Genomic DNA, 16,238 nt, shown 5'->3' on the forward strand with positions numbered 1-16,238 from the left:
GGCCACCACAAGATGACCAGCAGGGGAGGGCAGTTGGGAGGGACCAGGCCTGCAAAGGGAGGACAGTTGTAGGTGATCAGGCCAGCAGGGGAGGACAGTTGGGAGGAACTATGCCTGCAAGGGAGGGTAGTTAGGGGCAATCAAGCCTGCAGGGGAGGACAGTTAAGGGGTAATCATGCTGGCAAAGGAGGGAAGTTGGGGGCAAACAGACTGGCAGGGGAGTAGTTAGACATCAATCAGGCTGGGAGGGGAGTGGTTTGGGGTGATCAAGCTAGCAGGCAGAAGCAGTTAGGGGCAATCGGGAAAACAGGCAGGCGAGCAGTTGGGAGCCAACAGTCCTGGATTATGAGAGGGATCCCAGATTGGAGAGGGTGCAGGCTGGGCTGACGGACTCCCCCCTGCCCCCCCACACACACAGCCCCCATGCACAAATTTCGTGCACCAGGCCTCTAGTTAAAAATAAATGTCAGCATAAAACAAAAATTTACCTGCCAGAGACATTGTAAGTTACTTCACAGTCTGTTGAGGTATTTTTGGAGATAGGGTGTGCAATTAAGGAAACTTTAGCAGGGGTCAAGAACAAACTTGTCATGCAAAACCGGTTTGGCTCAGTGGATAGAGCGTCGGCCTGCAGACTCAAGGGTCCCAGGTTCGATTCTGGTCAAGGGCATGTACATTGGCTGCAGGCACATCCCTAGTAGGGGGTGTGCAGGAGGCAGCTGGTCGATGTCTCTCTCTCATAGATATTTCTGGCTCTCTATCTCTCTCCCTTCCTCTCTGTAAAAAATCAATAAAAAAAATATATATTTAAAAAAAGAACAAACTTGTCATAAGGTGGAGTTTGAGGATGTTGGAGAACCAAAAGTCAGCACACTTGTTCAGTGAACTGATGAAGCACCTGCCGGCAAGTTCAAAAGGTGTTGGGATTGGTCAGCAGAGAGGACAGGTAGCCACACAACCTGGTCCTCAATGAGGAGAGCAGTACCTACAGGGAAGCCGAGGGAAGGAGAAAAGAATGTAAACAGGGAAGAAATAAAATAGTGGCCAAAAAGGGCAGTAAGGATGGGCTGGAGCTGATCCAGGGCAAGCTGAAAGGCTGTCTACAGACGCAGGAGAGGGGCGTTGCCAGGACATGTCCCTCACGGGGAAGGACCGCAGGAGAGACCATCTCAAGGTACTGGTAATTTTAAAATGTGCTGATTTAGCTGAAACCGGTTTGGCTCAGTGGATAGAGCATCGGCCTGCGGACTGAAAGGTCTCAGGTTCGATTCCGGTCAAGGGCATGTACCTTGGTTGTGGGCACATCCCCAGTGAGGGTGTGTGCAGAAGGCAGCTGGTCGATGTTTCTCTCTCATCTATGTTTCTAGCTCTTTGTCCCTCTCTCTTCCTCTCTGTAGAAAACCAATAAAATATATAAAATAAATAATATAATTTAAAAAATGTGCTAACTTAATTAAAAATGTTTTTAAGTGCTTTGTGCTCAGGTAGTTGGAATATCAAGCTTGCTAGAATAGGGCTTTCTTGGAGTGACTTTAAGTCATAGCAAGTGTGACCTCACAGACTGGGCTTGCCTCCCAATGACGGGTTTGCAGCTACCTTAAATAATGTAATGTGGGATTAGAAAAATGAAGTAAACTTGCAAACTCAGAGGTCTAATGGCTGCTTTTTTTCTCTGGGCTGCTTTTCTTGCTGGTGGTGGCTGCTTCCTGTTCTCTTCCAGAGTCCTAGCGGAAGGTGCTGTCTTTTGTCTTTGACAGAATGTTGATCCAGGTGTGCCTGTATTTTTACTGCACGTTTTTGTGGCGCTGCCTGAAGTTTGTCATGAGGAAGCTGACCGGAAGGTGTGAGCTGCAGCGGATCTGTTACAACACCAAGCCTGGAGCCTCTAGAACCATGAAGATCGGTAAGCATGAGACAAAGAAGTAAGCAACACGTAGGCTTGGTGTGACTGAGAATGTTATCGTTCAGAACAATAATTTTAAACCACTTGCAAAGGATAAGTTTTAATCACTTTTAAAATTATCTCTTTTATAGAAACATCATTGAGAGGTTCAAAAAGTAAGGTAAGTAAAATTGTTTCTATATTTTTCAGCAACTTTTCATTTGGAAGCTCAGATCCATTATCAAAAAGTAAAAATTTGAAGAAACAAAATATACCATTATAAAAAACTGATGAAAACTGAGAAGATAGAATTGCCTTTACTTTTAACATGAAAGTAGCCATTGTATGTGAATTTTTAGGCAGATGTAGGGTGCACTTTTCACTTCACTGTCAAATTCATCTTTTTTTATACCTCTTCCAAAAATCATAAAATAAAAATAACTTGAAAATAGGAGCAGCATTAACTCTCTGGTGTTAATAACCAAATCATTTAACTTTATGCTCAAGATTTTCCAAGAAAATCAAAATCACTATTCCAGTGTTTATAGCACATAGTTAATATCCACATAAGAGAGAAAATTGGTGTTTTTTTTTTTTCAAGATTCTTGAATATTATTATTTAACTAGAGGTCCAGTGCACAAATTCGTGCATGGGTGAGGCCCGTCGGCCTGGATGGCTATCAGGGCCAATCATTTGAGGCAGCAAGAGTTTGGCCAGTGGGGGTTGGGGAAGGGGTCATGGGAGGTTAGCCAGCTGGCCCTATTGGGGGCCAATCAGAGCCAGAGGGACTGGGGGAGGTTGGTTAGCTGTGGGAGATTGGCTGTGAAAGCACACTGACTACCAGGGGACAGCTCCTGCGTTGAGCTTCTGGTGGTCAGTATATGTCATAGTGACTGGTTGTTTGGTCATTCAGTCGTTCAGTTATTTGGTCGTTCGGTTGCTTAGGTTTATATATAGAGAGATTTTGGTATCCTTAAGACTATATCTTCCTTGTACTTCTCTCAATTGTAGACATAGTGGCCAGTAACAATAGAAACCAGGTATGTTGAGAGGGAAAATGAAAATATAATATTTTAATGTGAAACCAGTTTAACATTCTCACAAATATATATATTTCTGTTTCATGTTATTACCTTAATTGGGAAAAGTATACTATTCCCATTGTGAAAATTTCAAATTCACTAGAATTCAAGTACTAAATCAATATTTTCTTTACGTTTAGTTTAGGTTAGCATCTTCATGGAGAAGCTTTAAACAAATACCTGAAGCCCCTAAGTAGACCCTAAATAAATCCTGCTTAAGTCACTGGTGTTCATGACAAGGGAAATGATTGAGACATGTTTTCTAGCTGTTGCAGACTTCAGTGAGTGTTCACCTTGATGCTATTGAAAAAACTATAGAAGACATCATGGAACTGAAAAAAATTAACCCTGATATTAATCCACAGTAAGAATTGTGTTTATTATTTTGTAAATATAGAACACAAGTCTTGGCTGCATATTCATTATTTCTATAGCATGCTTGCTCATCTGTCTGTCTGTCTACCTATCTATCTCTTCACCTCCCCAACCCCCAATCATTCTAATGTTTTGACTTTCAGATGAAGAATAAAGAAAAAGGTGCCATTTCCATATTTTTAAATAGTCGCAACCTTGTACTTTGTTGTGATTTATGCTTATGCTTTGAGATGCAATAAATGTATGAAATATGATGGATGCCTCTGGTATTAGCTGAAATAAAGGGAGCCCATTCATCAAGTCACTCCATTCAATGCCTGTGTTTTACGGTACAGTCCAAGTTCGAATTGTAAATGTGCCTGAGCCGATTCTGCTCCATTAGTTCATGCCAGGCTGAAAATCCAGGAGACAGTCCCTACCTGCTGGTCCAGAGGACAGGCATGAATATCTTGACTTTAGCCCAGGGAGACCTATAGAAGACTTCTGATCTTATTTAAAACTAGAGAGAGAGAGAGAGAGAGAGAGAGAGAGAGAGAGAGAGAGAGAGAGAGAGAGAGATGTGTGTGCATGTGTAGGAGGAAGAGATAGTTTTTGTAAGAAGACTTTAGAACTTTGTAATTTATTCATCTCATCTTGAGAGTATTAAAATGCATTTGGCAATGTACATGACATTTAAAAATAGCTTTATATATTCCACTGGGAACAGAAACTTTTCAGTGGAAAAAAAATGAGCTAAGGATATTGGGTAGAATAAATTCTGCATGCAGATATATTTAGAGACAGTTTAGGCAGGTAACAATCAAGCTGTCTTTTAGATATGCATGGGAACTTCAGATGTCCCTGAGAAAGGCTTTTCATTGCCAGCGACAGGGAGCTGTAGTCAAGGGAATTTCAGAGTTCACTTTGCATATGTCTGTCTCTTGGAGGGATTCTAAGTACTACCCTGTTTCCCCGAAAATAAGACAGTGTCATATTAATTTTTTTCTCCCAAAGTTGCGCTAGGTCTTATTTTCAGGGGATGTCTTATCTTTCCATGTGCTAGGTCTTATTTTCGGAGGATATCTTATTTTCGGGGAAACACGGTAGCTAACTGGGGCTCATCACAAAACCATTTCCACGGGGTCTCCATACCATTCTTCTGCAGACACCAGCTAATTAGCTGCCTTTTTTTTATTCAGTCATTAAAGGTGATTTAATTATGCAGTAAATGTCTTTTTGAAACCTTTTGACATATATTTTATATCTCGGGGAAGGTGATAATAAGACAAGTTATTTTAAATTAAGTTGAACAAAAAAAAAAAAAGTAAGGCTACCATTAAGCACGAGAGATATATTAGACCTATAATCACATTTAGAGGTTGGATTAGATTGAATTAGCAAATCTTTTCTGTCTCTTCTATGAAAGATATATGTTTCACTCAGAAGCATTTCCTTGCCATCTATTCTTTTTTTTTCTTTAAGGAAAAAAAACAAAAACCTTATAGGTAAGAGATTGTGTTTTAACATCTCAAAATTGATTTTGCTACTTTTTTTTCCCATAAATAGACATTGACAAAATGAGATTTTTTTAAATTTAAATAATTTTCTGGAAAGTAAATCAAGAAATAGAGAAGGCTAGGGGAAATATTTTATAATTTGTCAAGTCATTACTACTATTAACCTCACTTTGGTTTTTGTTTTGTTTTTGTTAATCCTCACTTTTTTCCCATTGATTTTTAGAAAGAATGGAGGGGAGGAAGGGAGGAAGAGAGAGAAAGAGAGAAACATTGATGTGAGAGAGACACATAGATTGGTTGCCTCCTGCACACTGCATGACTAGGGCCAAGGATAAAACCTCCAACTCAGGTATCTGCGGGAATCAAACCCATGACCTTTCAGTGCACAGGCCCATACTCTAACCACTTGGCAACACTGGCCAAGGCCACCTCACTTTGTTTTCATTACATTTTTTCAAGTGCTGCTAATGTTGCTGATAAGAATCACTACAGTAAAAATTGGATTGGCTTCTCTGGTGGCCTTTTCTCTCATTTCTCCCACTCTTCTCTTTCCCTCAAAATTAACTCTTTCAGCCCTGTGTTGGTTTCCTGGGTGCCCAGTGCCACTGTTCACTTTTCCTGTATTACAATATCTGGTGTGGTTTTTTGGTGCTATGGTAACAAGGGCCATTTAATTGAACATTTAGTTTTATTTAAGTTTAGCATTCTGGGTTATCTTACATGGTCCTCTACATTTGAATATATAATCCTAAGACATAATTATATATTGCCCCCAATTTTAGTCTTATCTTTCTATACATCTTATTCTCCTCCCCCCCCCCCAAAAAAAGATGATGATAACATTGTCATCATGATTATAATGACCACCACGAGAACAAAATTGTTCCAATTTAGTGAGTGAATTAGGAGTAGGAGTATATCAAAGAGTAACTCTTGGGTTAAATCATAGGAAGTTGCCAACATTCAACTATTTTGGCCCCAAAAGCTAATGACTGTAAAGAATTTAACAGGAATAAGTATACAGGAAATACCACCTTTAGGTTTAAAATGCCATCAAATGAATGGAGGAGAATAATTTATGTGACAGTAGTTTATATGAAATAAGAATCTTGGTAATTAGTGGGCCATCTGTTTACTGAGCTTGCAGTGTTTTGTGACAGCTTAAAGAGACCCCATTTTACCTCCTAGGTTGTAGGAGAGAAAACAGCATTCAGATCATAGGAAGTAATGACTGTGTACCACGCTTGCCAGACTGTTTTCTGTTCTGGTGATGTGTTGTAATGGGCTGTTAAACAGTGTACATTCAGAGAAGTCTGAGCAAGATAGTAACAATGGAAAACCGTGTCACGTGAGAAGGAATTGAAGGAACAGGGAATGTTTTTAAACACTGCAGATGTGACTAGAAGAAAGAATCACTATCTCAAAATAAATAGGCACGGTGGGGGAAAGGTGGAAATACATTTGCTCAGAGAACAGAATTTGAACCAGTTGGTAACAAGGAAAACAGATTTTGTTTCAGCCTAAAGGAAAGTGTTTCGGCAACTAGAGAAGTCAGAATGAAATGGCAAATCTTGTAAAATAGTGAGTTCTTACTCTTGGCATTGCCTATCTGTTAAGAATGCTCCCATGCAGAGGTGTTTTGTTGTTGTTATGATTTTTTTTTTTACTCCTAAGCCCCTGAGGGCTATTTCTTCCTCTGATTCTGTACACACACACACACACACACACACACACGCATGCACCCACACACACACACCTTTCTGAAGTGTTCTGATATGCCTACTTAGTGGGGACTAAATGATCCCTAGGAACCCATTATCACCTATATTTTCTGCATCTCACAAATCACCTGCATAAAGAACTCCCTTGCCCTAGTCCAGTGGTCTGCAAACTCATTAGTCAACAGAGCCAAATATCAACAGTACAACAATTGAGATTTCTTTTGAGAGCCAAATTTTTTAAACTTAAACTTCTTCTAATGCCACTTCTTCAAAATAGACTCGCCCAGGCCATGGTATTTTGTGGAAGAGCCACTCTCGAGTGGCCAAAGAGCCGCATGTGGCTCTGGAGCTGCAGTTTGCCCACCATGGCCCTAGTTGATTTGGCTCAGTGGACAGTTGAGCAGACTGAAGGGTTATGGATTTGATTCCAGTCAAGGGCACCTACCTCGGTTGTAGGCTCAATCTGCAGTAGAGGCAAATACAGGAGACAACCAATCTATGTGTCTCTTTCACATTGATGTTTCTCTCTCTGTATCTCTCTGCCTCCCTATTACTCTCTCTAAAAATCAAGGGGAAAATATTCTTGGGTGAGGATTAAGAACAAAAAAATCTCTTGTTTCTTAAGCCACATTGTTGCAACATAGCTTAAGCTTTGAGAGGTAAGTTTTCGCCAAGTTCTACAGCTGTCGATGCAGATGCAGTGAGAAACCGTGCTTCTCTATTAGGTAGATGCTATTTGGGCAATCCCCTAAATATTAGAGAAATAGAACAAGTCCTGCGTGATTATATCAAGTGAACAAATGCCAAAGTATGTTATGCTTTTCTTCATGTGTATTTCTTCCTTTTTGAACACCACAGGTTGGGAATCTCTCTCCAGGCTTGCCTTCTGCAGATCGTCGGATACAGAAACCTTATTGCAGACGTGGAGAAGCTGCGCAGAGAGCCCTATGATTCTGATAACCCCCAGCACGAGGAAATGCTTCTGAAGGTCAGTCCTCGAGCACATTGCAGGCCCTCACTTAGGCCAGCTAATGTGTGCTAAGCTCCTGCTGTGTGATGGGCATTTTATCCTAAAAAGGCATCTATATTCAGAAGCCAATTTGGAAAACATTTCAGATGAGTAGTTCTGGAGGTTGATCTAAAAATTTTTATCTTGATTTCTTAAAATTCGGTGTTTTGGAGTAGCATCTTATTACATTCCATAGTACACCATCAGATCACGTGAGATTCTTGGGGTTTTGGTTTAGCAGCCAGAAGTAACATTTATAACTGCATATTAGTCTCCCAGCAAATTTTAACACCAGATATAAACCTTCGCCTCCTCTTCTAATAGTCTCCAAGTTACATGAATAAATAATCATTCTGGAGGTCTTGGGTAATTTCCCGAGAGGGCAATTGCTGAAACAGAAGCCAGCCTCATCGTCTTTGATGTCCACTAACAGTCATAAACGGGAATCCCAGGACGCTCTTTGACGATCACTATTTCTCTTGTTGGCTTTCAACACAGTTAAACAACCTAAGCTTGAGCTCCATGTGAAACCCACAGAAACCACCTCTGATGCTTTCTCAGGTTACAGGAGAAAATTGGCTTTACATCTAAATTCTCACATGAATTTTCCAATGAAAAATTTACCTCCAACATTTGAACCAGCAAGAAGAGTAGTTTTACCAACCAGTGCAGTGCCCAAGTCTTAGTCATCTTTGCACCCCTATGTCCAGAGCAGTGCCTGAAATTCAAAAAGGCAGTAACAAAATTGGAGGAAAAAAAAATTTGTTTAGCTGCCTTAACTTTATTTTATCTTAAAATGTCAATAAGAGGTAATTTTAAAAGCGTAAACTGTTGTGGTTTTGTGTGAAAGCAGTAAGTACTTAAACAGATGACTCATTGGTCTCTACTAATTAATGCCAGATCTGATGTGAACCATTAAAAATTAAAGAAGCCTCATTCTTAGCCATAGTTTTTCTCCTTTCCTTCTCTTCTGTCTGATTGTAGCTAAGCCACTGACTGAGCTTCATCTCCTTTCATGGCCTATTTTTTCCATTTCTGATAAAGGAAGTTGAGTTCAATAAAATGATTTCAAGGTGGGAAATAAGAGGTGAATGTAAGAGAAATGAGGTGATAGAATGAACACATCGGCCACAAGCACCTGAACAGTTCATTCACACGGCTGAGATGCTCACTGAACCAATGGCATTTGAGTACTTGCTGTGTTGCATCTTAGCTGATCTGTTGTCTGTGTGCTGGCACATAGGACTCAGTATGGGTGAATGCATGAATTATTATATTCACCAAATACATGTCAAGAACTTTTGTGATACAACTTATCTGTGGTCAGGATACGATTTATCTGTGGTCAGGATTTCAGTATGTACGTTATCATTTTTTACTGCCACCATTATAAGATGTAAGGGAAGTGATGGCCGTTACCTTTGCTTTAGAGGTGAGCAAGCTACCATCGTTTTAGTCCAGGCTCTGGTTCACACAGGGAATTACACAGCCAGGACGGTCCTCTATTGTGTCTGGCAATTTGAGGAGAGGCATCCTTTCTACTTGTAAGTGGCTTGCAATCTAATTAGAGAAATGCTATGCATTTGCAAAGGTCACTCAATCTCACTGCAGAGCTCCCCGCAGATACCTCTTTAGTGCTTTCCATTCCTACGGCCTTATTCTAGCCATCATCTCCACTTGGGCCAGTAGCACTCCCTCCCTCCTGTCTCCTTACATACTGCTGGAGGGATTACCTCGTCATGTCACTCTCTAGGTTAAAAACTCCAGGCTCCCTAGGTCTGACTGTAGAAAGCCCGTGCACCTTAGCATGCGTTTGGGACCCTTTCCGATTTATTTCTTTAAGCTCTCTCTCCTGTATCCTGTCACAGACAGTGCATTGCCACCATGCTCTGCCACTCACCCCGGCCCAGATGGCTGTGCCACCCCCCGTGCCCACGTATGTACTCATGCTGTTCCCTCTGTTACCCGTTACTTTTACAGCAGACGTTGCTTAACTTTTTAAAGACCTTATTTATTAAATTTAGACATCTTTTCTATCCTCCCCAAGCAAACTTAGGAGTGGGGTCCCTATTTCCCTCTTCAGTTCATTCAAATTGCAAGTATGATAGAAACAAAATCAGTAATAATAAAACATTCACTGAGTGTTTAGTGTGTGCCAGTCATGCAGGGTAAGCGTCACAATAAATTTTGGTGAGCTACAGGTCTTATCCCCATTTTTCAGGTGGGGAAACTGAGGCTGGGCAGTTAGGTGACTGCCCAGCTCACACGGTTAGAAAGGAAACTCTACACCTCTGTACTGCGCTGCCTCTGGACACCATGTCTCGTTCCCATTTGTATTTCCAGAGACTGGCCCATAGTTTGTGTTTAACTGACTGAGCGGAGGGTTCTTCATCTTTAAAAATGGGTAATAATACCCTTCTTAGCTCCTTTACAAAATTGTTCGGAGCAAGGGTCAGTAAATCTGTCCAGCCACCCATTTTTGTAAATAAAGTTCTGTTGGGACACAGGCATTCATTCTCTTCTGTGTTGTCTGTGGCCCCTTTTGTACTACAGTGGCAACATTAAGTAGCTGTGGCAGTGACCGCGTGGCCACCAAAGCCTGAAGAACTTACTGTCTGGCCCTTGACAGACACACTTTGCTGACTCCGGTTTAGGAGTTTTAATAGATAGCTGTTTTGTGTAAGTGCTTTGATTTGTAAGCACAGGAGACCGTCATCACTGTTTCTACTTGAAGAATAAAAAGAAAGATCTGGATTTTATGATCATGTAAACACAGGCTGAAATGAAACTGAATAATATCCCTTTATATTCATGTAGTACTGTCCACGTGAATTATCCACATGGGCATTTTTATTAAACATTTCAAACGAAATTAATGATAAAGGCAAAGTTTTAGGGGGATTCGTGACCTAACAGAAAAAATGTAACCCAGAATGAAAAGGTGCTGTCCTCCTGGGAAGAGGGAGTCCCATGGTGGCCTCTGTGAAGCGCTGCTTTCGGACGAACGGCCTTGCCCTGCAGCAGACCTGAGGCCAGCAGACGTCTTTAAACACGCCTGCAGGGAAGGCTCCGTGCAGAGAACAGAATTAAACGGAGCGTGGACCTCGATGGATAATAGTCTGATGCGGCATGCAGTTTCCACATTGTAGCTGTCATCGATCCCTGGAATCACCCTTTTTAGCTCTGGTCTCCTTCACTCGGCAAGTGGCTTTGTAATGACTCCACGCCCAGGAGCACAGTCCTAGGTCCCAGTCAGAGGCCCGGACCACGCCACCTCAGCTCAGATCTCCAGTCGGCTTCCAAGGTGAAAGAAATAATCTCATTCCCTCTGGGGCACCCTGCCTCTCACCCTCACTTTTTTCAGAGACAAGCCCCTCTACCGGAGGAGAATGCAGTAATTCAAGCATCCTTACAGGAAATATACACATGGTGGCACTCATATAAGTGTTTTAGCATAATTAATTTTGTTCATTTACCAAAAAAGGGAGCCTGATTAAAGCATTAAGGACTTAATTTAGAACACTTTTTAGCCATTAGTCTTATCTATCTCGATACATGAAATTATTAAAATGGAATTCCTTTCTAAAGCATTTTATTATTTGAACTGTTACTCCTCCAAACTAAGTATTCCACCAGTGAATGAAGTTTATGACTTAAAATGCTTGGTTTTATTCTTTTATTTCATTCACTTGGAGAAACCAGATACATTTAAACAGTGGAGGGCCCCGAGATCATGTCAAATTATTGTCCACGTGAATGTGATGAGCTTCACAGTCTGTTTCCTTTTGTTGGCACTTAGTTTTCATTGTGGCAGGAATGGTTCTACAGGCAGTTTTTAAAAAGAGAATGTCTCATTTTTCAGTCCTCTTCGGGTGAACACAGACACATTTTCTGTTTTGATTAATGCAGAGCACTGGCAAGTTCTTATATGGATAAAATAAAAAGACATTTCTTATACCCGTGTCTCATATTTTGCTTTCAAGGATGACACATTTACTTCCTCTGAAATTTTTCTCTCGCTCTTTAGAGTAAAATTACCTTTGGTGCCACTAAGATAAAATATTGTATCATTTGAATTACACATAATTATTGATTAGTGCCTAAAATAACTTTCATGGATTACAACTCTTGTTGGTGTTTCCTGTGATTGAGCATTGTTTTATACTGTGTCAGATATGTGACAGGCCTTAGCCGGTTTGCTCAGTGGATAGAGCATCGGCCTGCAGACTCTGGCCCCGGGCACATACTCATGTGTAGGCTCGGTCCCCAGTGTGGGGTCTGCAGGAGGCACCAATCAATGATTCTATCTCATCATTGATGTTTCTGTTTCTGTCTCCCTCTTCCTTCCTTTCTGAAATCAATATAAATATTTTTTTAAAAGATAGTTTACTATAAAGCAAGGAGTTTGTGTATTTCTGTTGTGCTAAAGCTTTAAAATCTACCGGTATATAACATGGAATAAGCAATTTAGAAGTTGAATCATGTTGAAATAGTAATAAGGAATTTTAATATTAGTATCTGTATCTATAGTGAAAATATAAAATATTATTAATATTGTTACAAGTAAGTTTGCTTACATGCCTCTGTCTGTTTATTAGAAAGAACTAATAAAGCATTATATATTCATATAGAGGTGGGTGTTTCATGTTCTCAAGTAATTATATGTGTTAAAGGTATCTTTCTATAGGAAGCTTAGAAAAATAGAACTGGTTTCTTAAACAGTGACAAGCATAGTCTTTAGAATCTATATTTGTCCATTAATACAAAATTGATTATTGTCGAAAGATTTTTAGGTAACTCTTAAATATCATAATATGTTTTTAGGGTTATTCATGAACATTATTGATATTCCTTTACTTAGCTATATGTATTTACTGTCACATCATTATAGGTGAGCTGTAAGAAATAAAACTCAAGTCCACCCATTTTTCTTTTTGTTAATAATGCTGCTAAAAGTTTTATGGTAACTAGGTTAAGCATTTTCTGAGGGAATGCATGCCCTCAAAATTTTCCCAGTTCTCTCCTCCCCCTTATTCTCTTGTATATTTTTGGAGGACTCCAAACAGTTTGTGTGAGAGATAATATCTGATTATTAATTAAAACAGGAATACTTAAAGCATTAAAATATAAAATACGCATTCCTCTGCTTTCAGAGGGATGACATCATTACAGGTCATGCAGCCTCTGGAAAACTCCACTGTGTGCTCATGAGATGAAAAAGAAAAGGCAAATAACCTATAGTATTTGCATTTTTTATGAAATAGTTTTACCTCCCAGACTCTCTGAAAAGGTCATAGAGACCCTCCAGTAGTGTTCAGACAATACTTTGAGGACTGCTGTCATAGGTAACTGAAAGATGATCAAATCTTTGTTATATATTTGCATGTCTTTGACTTTTGCAAACCTCCTCCTAGTGTTGTAGTTTAAAAGAGTGGAGCCAATCGGAAAGAGTATTTATGTGCATATGTCAAAAGGCAAATTTTCTTTTTTGTCTCCAGTTATGGAAATTCTTAAAGCCCGACACTCCATTAGCATCTCGTATTTCTAAGCAATGGTGTGAAATTGGTTTCCAAGGCGATGATCCTAAAACGGATTTTCGAGGAATGGGACTTCTGGGACTGTACAATTTGCAGTAAGTAAATGAAGAATGGGTAAGCATTAGAGGGAGGCTCTGGTCTCCTCAGACTGAAATGACAAAATTGAGTTATTAGTTCCAAAAGCTACTTCCAAGAAAATTTCAAGAAAACATTCCATTTTTCTGAGAGATATCTCAGGCTCATAAAATTTAAGAAGCTACCCTCTTGCCCTAGTCAGTTTGGCTCAGTGGATAGAGCATCAGCCTGTGGATTGAAGATTCCCAGGTTTGATTCTGGTCAAGGGCACATGCCCCTGTTGCATATTGATTCCACAGTAGGGGGCGTGCAGGAAGCAGCCAGTCAATGATTCTCTCTCATCATTGATGTTTCTCTTTCTTTCTCTCTCTCTCCCTTTCTCTCTGAAATCAATTTAAAAAAATGTTTTTGTGGTTTTTAAAAAAATATATTTTAAAAATATATATGCCCTTGATCAGAATTGAACCCGGGACCTTCCAGTCCACAGGCCGACGCTCTATCCACTTAGCCAAACTGGTTTCGGCTGTTTTGGGTTTTCTTTTCTTTCCTTTTTTTTTTTTTTAAAGAAAAGCTACCATTTTACTTTTATCTGGCAAACCAGATGGATTCTTTTTTTTTTTTAAATATATTTTATTGATTTTGTACAGAGAGGAAGGGAGAGAGACAGAGAGTTAGAAACATCAATGAGAGTCATCGATCAGCTGCCTCTTGCACACCCCCTACTGGGGATATGCCTGCAACCAAGGTACATGCCCTTGACCGGAATTGAACCCGGGACCTTTCAGTCCCCAAGCCGACGTTCTATCCATTGAGCCAAACCAGCCTCGGCCAGATGGATTCTTTTAAGCAAATCTCAAATTTATTTATTTAAATTTTTTTTTAATGAAATACGTTAAGTATAGATAACAACAGAAAGATTATAAAGAACTCCCTTTATACTAACCACCCAGATTCAGTAATTATCAAGGTTTTGAAATACTTGTCATATTTGTTTTGAAGTTAGACACATTAATAAAAATCTTACACTGTTTTTCATTTCACTAAAGAACATGAGTAGTACCTTCCATTGACCCAAATGCCATTATCACATTTATCAAGATTAACAATAATTCCTTAGTGTCCTCTATATTCAGTCCATATTCAATTTTCCCAGTTCTCTCAAAAATCTCTTTTTATAGCTGGCTTGTTCTAACCAATGTTATACAAGATCTCTACATTGTACTTGGTTCTTATGTGTCTCCGGTCTTTGTTCAGTTGGAGCAGTTTCTCTCCCGCTGACCCCTCTGCTATGCTAGCTCCCCAGCCAATTGTCCTGTAAAATGCCCCATGGTCTAGATTTGTCTGTTTTATACCTGAAAGTCACAGGTATTCTGAAAGGCTTCAGGAGGATCAGGTTGATGTCACGGTGGGAGGCCTGCAGTGTCCCCACTCTGGTTCTCAGGCTGAGGTGGATCAGAGGCATCACAGTTTGATGGCTGCATCATAAAACCCCCCATCCACTCTTTAGCTAACCATTTCCTTCTTCACTGAGCCAATTAATTAACTGTGCAAAAAATGATTTTCTAATTCTGCTATTCTTCCCACAGTTGTTGGCTGGGATTCTGTAGAGATTCAGTTCCCTTGATCCACTATCATTACCGTATTTTCCGGCGTATAAGATGACCCCCTAATTTTACAGTTAAAACATAGGTTTTCTTTGAAGTGGGGGGTAGTCACTGTATAAGACTACCCCCCACTTCAAAGAAAAGACTTACTTTGCCGTCAAGATCTGCAGGTAATTTTTGTGCAATTTTGGTCTTTTGCCCCCGATTTTCGGTTGACTATTTTTCGTTTCAAAAGTCGTGTTATACGCCGGAAAATACGGGTATTTGGTTTCTCTAAAATATGGCAGGACAGATGCTCACTAAATAAGTTGCCAATTTTTAGCATGATGGCTTGGTGCCCTAGTTCCCATGTTAGTGATCAAAAACCTTTTTTGGGGAGTATCTCTTTACATTTTAAATATTCTTTTTAATCCTGGTTTTTATATGTTTAATGTGATTCAATTAATTTTGCTCATTATTTTCTCAAGCTTAAATTGAGTCATTTGAGGTCATTTTTTTTCAAGCCAGAAGGAGACCTTTTAGGCTAGTTCTTGTATTCTTTGACACACCCTAAAAATGAGAATAGTGATATATATATATTTTTAATATACTTTATTGATTTTCTACAGAAAGGAAAAGAGAGGGACAGAGAGTCATAAACATTGACAAGAGAGAAACATCAAGCAGCTGCCTCCTGCACACCTCCCACTGGGAATGTGCCTGCAGCCAAGGCCCATGCCCTTAACTGGAATCCAACCTGGGACCCTTCAGTCCATAGGCCGACGCTCTATCCACTGAGCCAAACTGGTTAGGACGTTATATATATATTTTTAAATCCTCATTGAAGATATGTTTTTATTGATTTGAGAGAAAAAGAGAGAGAGAACACCAATGTGAGAGAGAAACATCCATTGGCTGTCTCCCCTTCATGAAATTTCCTGAAACAGAATTCAATAGCTTGTTTTATTCTTTAGAATTATGCAGGAAATATATTCACATCAAAGTAAATAGCATGCTATAGTTTCATCTTCTAGGAAACCTCATTTCCCCCTTTCCCCCCAGAACTAAGTTTTATTTTTAACATCTCTAAGCTCTATAGTTTCCAGTTATTCAGAATTCAAATACTCCATGAGCATTCGCCAAGAAAAATGCATTTGAAATGCATCCTGAAGCCTCTAGTCTCCTCCTTTCTGTGCCCTTTGTCAAAGTCCCTCATCATGTCCCTTCTTTCAGCCTCTTTCTGCCCCCCTCACCTAGAACCCCCTTCAATGAGGGTATCTTGGGCTCTCTAGGGAATGCCAATGTTCATAATTAAATTTGCAAACCTACTGTAATCATTCCCAAGTCTATATGAGTATTGCAACTACCCTATTATACTGTCACCGTGTTTGGAAAATTCTAATAGGGAAAGCTGTCACCTGGAGCTGAAACAAGTGACAATCTTATGTTGGTGTCCACCTCTGAATTCAAATGGCCT

At 39.9% G+C, this 16,238-nt stretch overlaps 1 protein-coding gene across 2 annotated transcripts in view; it reads left to right on the forward strand.

Moving 5' to 3' along the window:
- Positions 1-16,238, forward strand: part of ELMOD1 (ELMO domain containing 1) — a 68,634-nt gene that overhangs the window by 35,721 nt on the left and 16,675 nt on the right. For both annotated transcript variants that reach the window (XM_084895159.1, XM_084895160.1), the window contains exons 3-7: positions 1,758-1,903; positions 2,035-2,063; positions 3,232-3,329; positions 7,416-7,545; positions 13,065-13,198. In XM_084895159.1, coding sequence (XP_084751285.1) covers positions 1,758-1,903; positions 2,035-2,063; positions 3,232-3,329; positions 7,416-7,545; positions 13,065-13,198 — 537 coding nt within the window. The remainder of the gene's footprint in view (positions 1-1,757; positions 1,904-2,034; positions 2,064-3,231; positions 3,330-7,415; positions 7,546-13,064; positions 13,199-16,238) is intronic.

Source organism: Pipistrellus hanaki (assembly GCF_964339955.1).
Source record: "Pipistrellus hanaki genome assembly, chromosome: 9".
In the NCBI taxonomy this organism is placed as follows: domain Eukaryota; kingdom Metazoa; phylum Chordata; class Mammalia; order Chiroptera; family Vespertilionidae; genus Pipistrellus; species Pipistrellus hanaki.